General features: G+C 37.0%; 1 protein-coding gene across 4 annotated transcripts in view; it reads right to left on the reverse strand.

The window, feature by feature from the left end:
• Positions 1-14490, reverse strand: part of srgap1a (SLIT-ROBO Rho GTPase activating protein 1a) — a 132687-nt gene that overhangs the window by 64789 nt on the left and 53408 nt on the right. For all 4 annotated transcript variants that reach the window (XM_062035414.1, XM_062035413.1, XM_062035412.1 and 1 more), the window contains exons 2-3: positions 13698-13893; positions 627-789 (exon numbers count right to left, since the gene is read on the reverse strand). In XM_062035414.1, coding sequence (XP_061891398.1) covers positions 627-789; positions 13698-13893 — 359 coding nt within the window. The remainder of the gene's footprint in view (positions 1-626; positions 790-13697; positions 13894-14490) is intronic.

Genomic DNA, 14490 nt, shown 5'->3' on the forward strand with positions numbered 1-14490 from the left:
CCGTGCCTAACAAACAAGTCGGTTTGCCCGTGTATCATTCCATGGACTTAAGTGCCTAAACAAAGAATTCGACAAGTTTGGGACTCAGTCATGTAGTGTTGTTCATACACAGCATGTGTGCAACTGTGTTCCTGACAGGTCTTTCATTCAAAACATGTTTGTGTTAGCCTGCCATCAACTCCCTCAACACAGTTGCACTACAAGTCAGTGTGCTTATTGAGTACTGTAAAACAACCCACCATGCAGGGCCAAAGAGAGTTGCAAATACTAATGAAAACCGAGGTATTGAACTCTGTGTTAGTGTATAAAGTATGTAACTTTAAAACACACGTTGGTTGGGTTGAAGTGTTTTCAGGCTCCAAAATGCTGCTGTCAAAATAACAATATAACACCATTTCTAATATCAATTTGACCAATGAAATACACGCAAAGCAGGCATGGGATCAGTATCCTTCTTAATGCACGTTTTTTGGGCTGAGGAGGTTAAACCAGTGATGAGCTAATTATTCAACCTAAACCATGTTACAAACAAACACAGATATGTGTATTGCCTTAAGAAATGTTTTTGTAAAAAAATGTATTTGCTTAATGGTGTTAGAAATTGGAAGGATCATAATAGACCTCACCTTCTTCAGTAGTCGCGTGGAGTCCTCGCTAACCTGCATGAACCTCATGATGACATTGTTCAGGTAGATGTCGCTCAAAGTGGCATGGTCCTTACTCTCCCTCCTCACCTGGTTCAGCAGCAGGTACCAACAGTTGACAGGTGACAACAGATTCTGGTCTTTTCTAGGGAAGGAGGGAATTTTGATTCAGAACACTGAGATTTTGTCATTTTTCCTAGAAGTCTGTAACAGTCACTCAATGAGTCGGAAAATAACAGAGCCAAAGGAGCAATGCGTCATAGGCCTCCCTTGGTGTTAAATGTCCCAGATACCGCCGGCTCTAAAAGTCCTGCATATATTACAAACAACACTGATAAGTATGACACATTTGTGCCCATGACATTTCTGGGGCAGAGCTCATGCAGCTCTCTGGGCCATGCATGCTTTAAATACTCATAGAATTATCTCTTTGTGTACATGAGTATGGAGAATCTGCAGGAGTATTCTTAAAAGAAAGTTAAGAACTTTGAAGGACTTTTCACAGAAGACATGCATAATGTGTTACAGTGGAATAGAATAGCGTTTTACTGTCATTGCACTTAAAAAAATACAATGAGATAAATTCCAGCAGCTTGAGATCACACAAAAAAACCCAGCATAGTAAGCACATAAGCACATGTCGCGGCACACAAAAAACACTTAAGACTATCAACGGGGACGTCCATTGATGCATGTATTGTCTATAGGCTTGGGGGTCGCTGCACTCTGCGTCCCCGAACAGAGAAAACATCCCAGAAGTTCTTGTAGGAGGGAGCGTTTCAGCGCATCTTTCACTGCGCTGGTGTCACCGGGATATTTACAGTAAGACCTGGCCAAAACCATTCAAAGGAGCCAAATTGTAAATAAGGATTATTAAATTCAGGCGAGCAAACACATTCCAATGGATTTGTCTGATTTTATTGACCAATCTGGCTCTCAAATTGATCATAATTTCACGTTAGAGAGTGGAAAGCTTCTCCGATATGTTATCCAATTTGCCATTCAATTCCAAGATCGCCAAAGTCTAAGTGCCCACAGCTCTGCCCAATCCGTCCATCGCGATGAACAGCCTTTGGGCTCCTTGAATGGCTGCCATCGTCTTCAGAATTTGTCGATAGGCTCAATCCAATCAGCAGATGCCCTGTTATTACAGTTAAAGTACCAATGATTGTCACACACACACACTAGGTGTGGCGAAATTATTCTCTGCATTTGACCCATCACCCTTGATCACCCCCTGGGAGGTGAGGGGAGCAGTGGGCAACTACTGGGAATCATTTTTTGGTGATTTAACCCCCAATTCCAACCCTTGATGCTGAGTGGGAGGTAATGGGTCCCATTTTTATAGTCTTTTGTATGACTCGGCCAGGGTTTGATCTCACAACCTACCGATCTCAGGGCGGACACTCTAACCACTAGGCCACTGAGTGGTTCCAAATAGAAATATTTCCCGTCCATGACGGAAAGAACTAAGGGCACAGAACTGGCCACTTCTCCCAAAAGACCCTCATGTATCCGGCAATGAACGTCTCGTCAGGACGGGCAGGTTCCCCAGAATCTGCGCTTCTCTTAGAGAAGATCAATGGATTTTAGAGTCCTGGTTATCAATTACATGTTTAGATTTTCAGAGAAAAGTGCAGAAGAAAGGCTCTTGAAAGTTAAGACAAGGTAAAACGAGACAAAAAAGCAAATCAGGTGAGACAACCGAGAGGGAGGGAATTGCAACCGAGAGCCAGACATAATTAGGAATGGGCGATATGGCCTAAAATCTATAATGTGAAATAAGTTGCACCCTCTTACGATAACGATATATATCACTCTATAATATTTGGCATATAAATAACAATGTAAACAAATTAATATGTAGTCTACTTGTTAATTTACTGTTAATATCTGGTAATGTTTTGCTGTAACGCGGTTTTATCGACACTTCTGTTAAAACAAGTCACCTGAAATGGTTTTCACTTCACAGGTGTGCTTGAAGCTCATCGAGAGAATACCAAGAGTGTGCAAAGCAGTAATAGAGAAAATGGTGGCTATTTTGAAGAAACTAGAATGTAAAACATGTTTTCAGTCATTTCACCTTTTTTTGTTAAATACATAACTCCACATATGTTCATTCATAGTTCTGATGCCTTCAGTGACAATGTACACTACCGTTCAAAAGTTTGGGGTCACATTGAAATGTCCTTATTTTTGAAGGAAAAGCACTGTACTTTTCAATGAAGATAACTTAACTTTAAAGAAATACACTCTATACATTGCTAATGTGGTAAATGACTATTCTAGCTGCAAATGTCTGGTTTTTGGTGCAATATCTACATAGGTGTATAGAGGCCCATTTCCAGCAACTATCACTCCAGTGTTCTAATGGTACAATGTGTGTGCTCATTGGCTCAGAAGGCTAATTGATGATTAGAAAACCCTTGTGCAATCATGTTCACACATCTGAAAACAGTTTAGCTTGTTACAGAAGCTACAAAACTGACCTTCCTTTGAGCAGATTGAGTTTCTGGAGCATCACATTTGTGGGGTCAATTAAACGCTCAAAATGGCCAGAAAAAGAGAACTTTCATCTGAAACTCGACAGTGTATTCTTGTTCTTAGAAATGAAGGCTATTCCACAAAATTGTTTGGGTGACCCCAAACTTGTGAACGGTAGTGTACAATGTAAATAGTCATGAAAATAAAGAAAACACATTGAATGGGGAGAAGGTGTGTCCAAACTTTTGGCTTGTACTGCAGATGGAGGTTTTTGGATGTTTTTTAAGAGAGCTTTATAGGCGGAATAGAACAAATCCCATTACCTTGATTTATGGCTGACTTTTGCATAGCGTTTATTTACGAGTTAGAATTCATGAAATAAAGAAAAACGTGTGCTTGTCTCACATAAGGATTATGAATGATATAAAAACATTTGGAACAAAGTAAATATTTTAGATCATTGAATGATTACATTTTTGATTGAAGTTGTAATCAGACAAAAACACAGGATGGTGGTGTCACAATATATTTTCAATATTTAAATTACTTCCTACTATTGGTTCCAATTTAAATCTTTTGGTTTTTGCCCTTAAAGCCCTCCGGTGTCCAGGGACTTATCTCCTGAGTTTGTGAACAATAACAACAACAACAACAAAAAAAGTTGACTAAAAATATAAATCCATATAAGGTAGTATCAACTTTATAGTGTTAATTTACTTTGTATCGTTACTATCAATATTTTTATAGATTCACCCACCTTTGTTTACATTAACGAGCTCGAGCTTGCATTTAGCATATGCTCCTCCTACGGTGTATAGTGTAGCATGTTGAGCTATTCCTTGTCATCTGGCGGTGACACAATGTATTTATTTGCTGCCATGGAGGCGATGATTGCTGTTTTAGAAATGGCTTTGCTGCACTCTGAAGGGACATTAGCCACTAGCGAGGACGCTACATTGCATTGGCATTGATTTGCTTGTCGCTGTCAAATTTGTGGGAAATTGCTACAATTTGCAATAAACATCCATTATCACAATACAACGATTGTATTAAAAGCTTTATCGTTAGCCAAATTGATATAATATATCGCCTATATCGTGCAACCCTATGCTAGAGGACATTAAAATAATAGGCATCCCACTGACAAGCTGTGCTGCTGTTCTCTAGTAAACTGTCCAGACCAGAGTGAGTTGGAGCACTGCAATCACTGCGCCCTCAAGGCACACATTCTCTGGGTTAATCCATTACAGAAGAATATGAGTGTGAATATCTGTGCGTGCCTTTGGGGGAAGTTCTGAGGCTGAGTGAGGGGTCAAGTCTTACAGGAACCATATGAAGAATGCCCTCTGCTCTTGCCCCACAAGAACAGTTTATACAGACAGGCAGCCCTTGTCAACACAACAGGTGAAAAACACAGAATTTGGCAAATGATCTGGCCTTGAACTGGCCTTTCAGTATCTGTACCCCATCTGCTGCAAGGACAGAAGGTGGGCATTGTTGAATAACTGATAAACATAACAAATGGGCAAAAAGTTCATTGAAAAAATTGCAAAAACAGGATGTAAATTCCAAAAAGCCCAGGAAAAGTGATGTACTGGAGCTGCGTGATTGAGCTGGCCATGTGCAAAGAGTGTAGGATGGAGGGAAAAAAAGCAAAGAAAAAAACAAATAAGTAAAGTGACGCAAAAGCTAAATGGTACTGGACAGCATCACAGACACTTCTGTCAAAGGGCAATTACTATATACTCTTCCTGCATTATGTATCAGTTGATCCACTCTGAAGGAACGATAGCACGTTTGTGTGTTTATTAATTCATACCTTCTTTTTGCACCCGACTATGTATGCATTATGTCCAGGTGTCCACAAGGCACAAACATGACCGCTGGACAAAGTATATCTTGAGCTTTTTCAAAAATGGTGACATATTTAGAACAGCAGTTTTCATCTCCCTGGATTTTGTTGTTCCCCAATTTGAAGTAAATACTTAAGTCAACAATCTAATTAAGGTTATGAGTAAAAAAAGTAACATATGTTTTATATGAGACAATGACCATAAAATTGTGCACGCACACTGGAGTATGTTTGTACAGTATATTATTTTATATGAAGCGACTTGGCCAGAGGTCTAACATTGGGAGTTGCTCACCCCACATAATACCAGGAAAATCTCCCAATGTCATCACTTCCTCCTTGCCTTGGGCAGGAACTGGGTCAGACAGACAGACAGATAGAGGGGCCATAAGGAGATACTATGCAGTTATTACACAAACAACTGTCCACAAAGGGTGTGATAGGAGAAAAAATAACCTCTATGTTAAACTTTTGGCTGCGGTTACTGTTTTGAATGTGTGTTCTGGTCTTTCATGTAGTCTAAATCAAGGAGGTCAACATAAAAGAATGCCCAGAGGACAGTGTGGGCTGCTGGTAGTGAAGGATTGCCACGTCCTTTCTGCAGGATATTGAAACATGAGATCTTATCAACAGCAAAGCAAAATGGTAAAGTCCTCCAGTAACTCTCTGATAATGTATTTCATTAAAAAAACGGCAGCAGAAGTTTTTACAGCTGCAGCACAGGAACTGACATTTCACTTACCATATTTTTCGGACTATAAGTCGCAGTTTTTTCCATAATTTGGCCGGGGGTGCGACTTATACTCAGGAGCGACTTATGTGTGAAATTATTAACACATTACCGTAAAATATAAAATAATGTGATTTCGCTCATTCACGTAAGAGACTAGACGTATAAGATTTCATGGGATTTAGCGATTAGGAGTGACAGATTGGTAAACGTATAGCATGTTCTATATGTTATAGTTATTTGAATGACTCTTACCATAATATGTTACGTTAACATACCAGGCACGTTCTCAGTTGGTTATTTATGCGTCATATAACGTACACTTATTCATCAGCCTGTTGTTCACTATTCTTTATTTATTTTAAATTGCCTTTCAAATGTCTATTCTTGGTGTTGGGTTTTATCAAATAAATGTTCCTAAAAAATGCGACTTATACTCCAGTGCGACTTATATATGTTTTTCCATTCTTTGTTATGCACTTTTGGCCGGTGCGACTTATACTCCGGAGCGACTTATACTACGAAAAATATGGTATATCCTATACAGTATATACATACATACATATATATATACGCATATGCCGCCCCATATATGGGGCGGCATGGCGTAGTGCGTAGAGCGCCCGTGTCAGAAACCTGAGGGTTGCAGGTTCGCTCCCCGCCTCTTACCATGCCGTTGTGTCCTTGGGCAGGACACTTCACCCTTGCCCCCTGTGCAGCTCACACCGGTGAATGAATGTTGAATGAATGATAGGTGGTGCTCGGAGGGGCCGTAGGCGCAAATTGGCAGCCACGCTTCCGTCAGTCTACCCCAGGGCAGCTGTGGCTACGAAAGTAGCTTACCACCACCAGGTGTAAATGAATGATGGGTTTTTAACATGTAAAGCGACTTTGGGTACTTAGAAAAGCGCTATATAAATCCCAGGAATTATTATTATTATATACATACACATATATATATATATACATATATATATATATACATACATACATACATACATACATACATACATATATATATATATATATATATATATATATATATATATATATATATATATATATATATATATATATATATATATATATATATATATATATATATATATATATATATATATATATATATATATATATATTAGGGGTGGGGGAAAAAATCGATTCGAATTCGAATCGCGATTTTGACGTTGTGCAATTCAGAATCGATTCTCATTTTTTTAAAAATCGATTTTTTTTTTAAAATTAATTTTTTTTTTTTTATTTTATTTTTTTTATTAATCAATCCAACAAAACAATACACAGCAATACCATAACAATGCAATCACTCATTGACATTATCATTAGACATTAAAATAAAAAAGAACAATAGTGTCAGAGTGGCTTACACTTGCATCGCATCTCATAAACTTGACAACACACTGTGTCCAATATTGTCACAAAGATAAAATAAGTCATATTTTTGGTTCATTTAATAGTTAAAACAAATGTACATCATTGCAAACAGTTGATAAAACATTGTCCTTTACAATTATAAAAGCTTTTTACAAAAATCTACTACTCTGCTTGCATGTCAGCAGACTGCTGAAATCCTATGTATTTAATGAATAGAGAATCCTTTGGAATCTTGGCAAAAATCTTACCCACACGATTATCAAATGTAATAGGAAAATTAATTCATACTGACCAAACTGGCTTCATGGAAGGTCGACAATCTTCAGACAATACAAGGAAATTGTTTAATGTTATTTACTATGCTAGAAGTCTCCCTTATCCCACAGCAGTATGTACTGTTGATGCGGAGAAGGCATTCCACCGCATAAACTGGTCATTTATGTTTTGCACATTACGTAAATTTGGATTTGGAGATAATTTTATACAATGGATTAAGATGCTTTATACAAGGCCCATGGCATCAGTCAAAACCAATAATCATATTTCAGAACCTTTTTTGTTAAAAAGAGGAGTAAAACAGGGATGTCCTGCATCTGGATTATTATTTAATTTGGTTATTGAACCCTTAGCTGCAAAAATAAGAAGTGAAAATAATATTCATGGTATAAATATTGGCTCTCAGTATAATAAGCTATCGATGTATTGTGACGACATAATTTTTTTACCTGTCACATGTTAACTCCTGTCTTCTTTATATCAATAATGTCATCACTGAATATGGCTGTTTATCAGGGTATAAAGTTAATTGGGACAAATGGGACATATTACCACTTAATAAACACTGCAAGAAATTACAAGTTCAGAACTCCAAAATTAAATTGTATTGCATTATTATGGTATTGTTGTGTATTGTTTTCAACAACAACAATAAAAAATAAATCGTTTTTGAATCAAGAATCGTTTTGAATTGAAAAAAAATCGATTTTGAATCGAATCGTGACCCCTAGAATCGATTTTGAATCGAATCGTGGGACACCCAAAGATTCCCAGCCCTTATATATATATATATATATATATATATATATATATATATATATATATATATATATATATATATATATATATACACACACTCCGCTTACCACCCGAATACAGCTGAGATAGGCTCCAGCACCCCCCATGACCCCAAAAGATACAAGCGGTAGAAAATGGATGGATGGATAGATACATACGTACACATATGTAGGGCAAAATATAGTGCAGCCTGTGTTACACTGTACAATATATATATATATATATATATACATATATATATATACACATATATATATATATATATATATACACACATATATATATATATATACACATATATATATATACACACATATATATATATACACACACACACACACACACACACACACACACACACACACACACACACACACACACACACACACACACACACACATATATTATATATATATATATACACACACACACACACATATATGTTATATTAGGGCTGCAACTAACGATTAATTTGATAATCGATTAATCTGTCGATTATTACTTCGATTAATAATCGGATACAAGAGACAAACTACATTTCTATCCTTTCCAGTATTTTATTGAAAAAAAACAGCATACTGGCACCATGTTCTGGACATTGGGGATGCAGCATACACCAATAATAACACAGAAATGTAACTCATCAGATCAGAACTGAATCAGATATTGTACATGTTTCTGTTGTGAATAATAAACGATTCATTTTAGGCTGCCTCTGAATAATAGCATGAAATATTCCAGCACCTTCATAACGTTTAGTTATACTAAAGCGTCACTCAAATCTAAATATATTTATATAGCTTTATCGGACCCGGCTACATTGATCCATTATGAAACCAACCTGAGATATTTCTGTCCGTTACGTTTATTTCGAAATTGGTAACCGTGCGTTTTCTCTCTCAAAACGGAGTCAAATGTGCCGGAGACACATTATCAGCCCCGCGTTGCAACAAAGGCATAACGTTAAAGTTACTCACAAAAAAGCTGAACTCATGAATGCCTGTTGCCACTATGGACTTAAAAAGTTCCTCCCTTCATCCATGGCTCCAACATATTTCTTCTTCAGGTGCTCCTGAAGCAATGTTGTACTTCCGTGCCATTTTGCAGGAAACGGTCTTCTTTGAAGTCTTTAAAGTAAAGTGTTCCCACACTTTTGACGACTTAGGTCGTACACTTTTCTCCATTGAAGCAATAACCTCAAGATGTTTTTCCGCTGAACTATCATATCGGTACTGTTTTCCTGCGCCATTTTTCGAATGTTTAGGCAAAGGAGACGGTGTCGTCACGTGAGCTGCACATGACACATCATTGGCTGGCTTACTGCCACCTCATGAGATGTAGCCTCAGCGCTGCCCTGGCACTGTTTTTGTACTTATTTTGAATATGGTTTCTCAGCTGTTTGTAAATGTTGCAGTTTATAAATAAAGGTTTATAAAAAATTAAAAAATAAAATAAAATAACATTTTTAAAAAAAGCCTCCGCGCATTCGCATAGCTTCAACAAATCGATGACTAAATTAATCGCCAACAATTTTCATAATCGATTTTAATCAATTAGTTGTTGCAGCCCTAATATATATATATACTGTATATATATATATATATATATATATACTGTATATATATATATATATATATATATATATATATATATATATATATATATATATATATATATATATATATATATATATACTGTATATATATATATATATATATATATATATATATATATACTGTATATATATATATATATATATATATATATATATATATATATATATATATATATATATATATATATATATACTGTATATATATATATCAATCAATCAATCAATGTTTATTTATATAGCCCTAAATCACAAGTGTCTCAAAGGGCTGTACAAGCCACAACGACATCCTCGGTACAGAGCCCACATACGGGCAAGGAAAAACTCACCCCAGTGGGACGTCGGTGAATGACTATGAGAAACCTTGGAGAGGACCGCATATGTGGGTAACCCCCCCCCTCTAGGGGAGACCGAAAGCAACGGATGTCGAGTGGGTCTGACATAACATTGTGAAAGTCCAGTCCACAGTGGATCCAACACATCAGCGGGAGTCCAGTCCACAGCGGGGCCAACAGGAAACCATCCCGAGCGGAGACGGGTCAGCAGCGCAGAGATGTCCCCAACCGATGCACAGGCTAGTGGTCCACCCGGGGTCCCGGCTCTGGACAGCCAGCACTTCATCCATGGCCACCGGACCTAAGCGACTCCCCCTCGCAAGGGACAGGGGAGAAGAGGAGAGAAGAAAAGAAACGGCAGATCAACTGGTCTAAAAAAGGGGGGGTCTATTTAAAGGCTAGATTATACAAATGAGTTTTAAGATGGGACTTAAATGCTTCTACTGAGGTAGCATCTCTAACTGTTACCGGGAGGGCATTCCAGAGTACTGGAGCCCGAATAGAAAACGCTCTATAGCCCGCAGACTTTTTTTTGGCTCTGGGAATCACTAATAAGCCGGAGTTCTTTGAACGCAGATTTCTTGTCGGGACATATGGTACAATACAATCGGCGAGATAGGCTGGAGCTAAACCGTGTAATATTTTATACGTAAGTAGTAAAACCTTAAAGTCGCATCTTAAGTGCACAGGAAGCCAGTGCAAGTGAGCCAGTATAGGCGTAATATGATCAAACTTTCTTGTTTTTGTCAAAAGCCTTGCAGCCGCATTTTGTACCAACTGTAATCTTTTAATGCTAGACATAGGGAGGCCCGAAAATAATACGTTACAGTAATCGAGACGAGACGTAACGAACGCATGAATAATGATCTCAGCGTCGCTAGTGGACAAGATGGAACGAATTTTAGCGATATTACGGAGATGAAAGAAGGCCGTTTTAGTAACACTCTTAATGTGTGACTCAAACGAGAGAGTTGGGTCGAAGATAATACCCAGATTCTTTACCGAGTCTCCTTGTTTAATTGTTTGGTTGTCAAATGTTAAGGTGGTATTATTAAATAGATGATATATATATATATATATATATATATATGTGCATATATATATATATATATATGCATATATATATATATATATATATATATATATATATATATATATATATATATATATATATGCATATATATATATATATATATGCACATACATATATATATATATATATATATATATATATATATATATATATATATATATATATATATATATATATATATATATATATATATATATATATATGCATATATATATTTTAATCAATTAGTTGTTGCAGCCCTAATATATATATATATATATATATATATATATATACCGTAATTTCCGGACTATAAGCCGCACCTGACTATAAGCCGCACCAGCTATATTTAGGGGAAAATACAGATTGCTCCGTATATAAGCCGCACCCGACTATAAGCCGCAGGGTTTTGATGTGTAATTAGCGTAGTATATAGGGGTTCCTGCTACCACGGAGGGGATTGTCGGGACAGAGATGACTGTTTGGGAACGCAAAGCGTCCCATTTATTAACAATAAATCTTTCAATCATTCAATCAAACTTTCACATCTTTGACATGGCGAACAGCATTCGTGCAGAGTACAAATAATACAACGCTGCAAAGTAATACAAAGTGCTCGCATGTACGTTATCAAAATAACCAGCCTACCGGTATATGAAAAGTCAGTCTTTAATCATTGTGTCATCGTCTTCCTCCTGCGTACTAAAACCACCGAAATCCTCTTCGTCGGTGTCGGAGAAGAACAGGCCGTATATAAGCCGCACCCTTGTATAAGCCGCAGGGACCAGAACGAGGGGGAAAAGTAGCGGCTTATAGTCCGGAAATTACGGTATATATATACTGTATATATATATATATATATATATATATATATATATATATATATCATCGAGAGAATGCCAAGAGTGTGCGAAAATGAAATCAGAGTAAAGGGTGGCTGTTTTGAAGAAACTAGAATATAAAACATGTTTTGAGTCATTTCACCTTTTTTGTTAAGTACATAACTCCACATATGTTCATTAATAGTTTTGATGCCTTCAGTGACAATCTACAATGTAAAAAGTCATGAAAACAAAGAAAACGCATTGAATGAGAAGGTGTGTCCAAACTTTTGGCCTGTAATGTATGTTATTACTAATATAACAATACATTTGTTTTTTTAAGATATGTATAACATTTTTACCCTTTTAAAAAAAAAATATATATATATATATATATGCATCATTGCCTATTATGCAAATTGTAGGATGTTGTCATATTGGTCACGCCCAAGCCCTAGCCAGTAAAAATTAAGGAAAAGTTCAAAGTCCCTATCAGATGGTGAAATATGTAAGCATTCCAGCTAAGCGGAAATATGTAAAACATGAGGTATTGACTTTTTGTGTATTCAAGAGTAGGTTGCACATTAAATCCGTATTCTGTATAATGGGGAACAAGAACAGAATTGTCCCGAATTTGAAAAATATGTCACACATTGACTTAAAGTATATTCTTTCAACTTGCTGCAGAATTGCTGTTCCTCTAAAAGGCCCAGCAGGGGCTCCCCACAGAATGTTGCTTGTCTAGACTAATTACCCAGAAATTCTAGCTAGTCATTGTGGTGCTATTTTAACATTTTGCTACTCTGCCAAGCTGACCTGCCATATGAACATGGACTTAAGGCTTCAGGCCGAGTGAAAACTCATTTTTTTCACACCACAGACAAATCTGTCCAACAAAAACAGGCCAGAGATCGTGATCACAAAGGCTTCACTGTGCGTGTGCCGTTTATGTGAGCACGGAAATACAGACCTCATGGTTTAAAACACACAGAAGTTTTTATGCTGTTTAAATGTCTTGTGTTTGTTTAAGAAATATGCTCTTGTGACCATACACCATTCAATGACAACCCCAGAGCCAATCCGCTCACACTTACAGCTGCTAGAGCCATTGGAGCTTCATACAGCAAGCAAAATCTATTTACAGGCGGTAAGAAAAGTATAAGTTGTATTTTTATTCTCACCACTAGCTGATACCATATGCTAATGTCTGCATTTTTAACAAGTACACTTCATCGGTGCAAAGTGGGTCAAGGGAGGAAAGAGAAGAAATAGGCGATACAAAAATAAAGGAAGACCAATTTCGGCAGTTAGTACCTTCATGCATTTTCTTAATGTCCCGCCTTAACTTTCTGTATAAAAGATGATGACACTATAACCATATCAGAACCGTGTCCGCTCACCAATTTTACACAGACAATAACACTCAGCAGATGTATTACAATATATAAATGGGAACATTGCTATTGACTTACAAAGGCTGCATTTTTAACACAGCTCTTGTACAGGATCCAGAGAGATCAATTTTGTGACAGACCATCAAATATATCTAAGTGATGTGTTGCTGTTTTGTATAAACAGTGTCTCACACACATGCACACACACACACACACCCAAAAGTGTCCCCACAATATGTGACAACATTAAGTAAACACATAAAAACCATAAGGATCGGTCAACTCACTTATACTGCTGGTGGTCCTTAGTGCTGCGAGTCTTGGCCATGAAGCGTTCAGCCAGTTTCTCCAGGTTTCTGGAGTATTCCATCTCAATCTCCGCCTTCTTCCTGAAGAAATCCTGAAGGTCCTGCAATAGCTGGACCCTCATCTCTGTCTGCTGGTCCATGCATTTTTGCTGTTCCACTAACTGGGCCCGGATTTCTGATAAAGAACAAACACAAAATGCATCAGAATAAAGCCGCAACTTGGCACTTTGTCTTTGTCCAGTTTTAACATTGCATGCGGGGTATGTCACATTGGTCCATCTTAGTCAGGTGAAATTTTTATCCACATATGTTTGAGGCCGTCAAAAGATGTACAATTTGTTTTCAAACTAGACACATGGAGAGAAGAATAGAAAAAGAAATCGGGTCACTTCAACCATTTATTGTCAATGTATCCTAGAATTAAACACTCACCCTGTGTTAAGAAATACTGAAGAAAACACATTAGTGAGGGGTAAAGGAATTGTGTTATATTTGCCCTCGGCATAATTTAAAAACAACATTATTTATTAAGGAGAAATTTAATATCACTAATTTGCAGGTAAGACAAAATGCAGGTGTGACAAGATGTGGATGTTTGTCTTGATAGCTTAGCATACACTGACCTACATTGGAATGTTTTTTGTGTCTCTATTGCACAAAATGAATCAGAGTGGCCTGCAGCATCTCTCAATTTTGTAGTCTTGTTCATCTGTACCTTAGGTGGAAAAAAAAGTTTGGACACCCCTGTTAACTGTTTTACAGTGTATAATTT

Source organism: Entelurus aequoreus, linkage group LG24 (assembly GCF_033978785.1).
Source record: "Entelurus aequoreus isolate RoL-2023_Sb linkage group LG24, RoL_Eaeq_v1.1, whole genome shotgun sequence".
Classification (NCBI taxonomy): Eukaryota; Metazoa; Chordata; class Actinopteri; order Syngnathiformes; family Syngnathidae; genus Entelurus; species Entelurus aequoreus.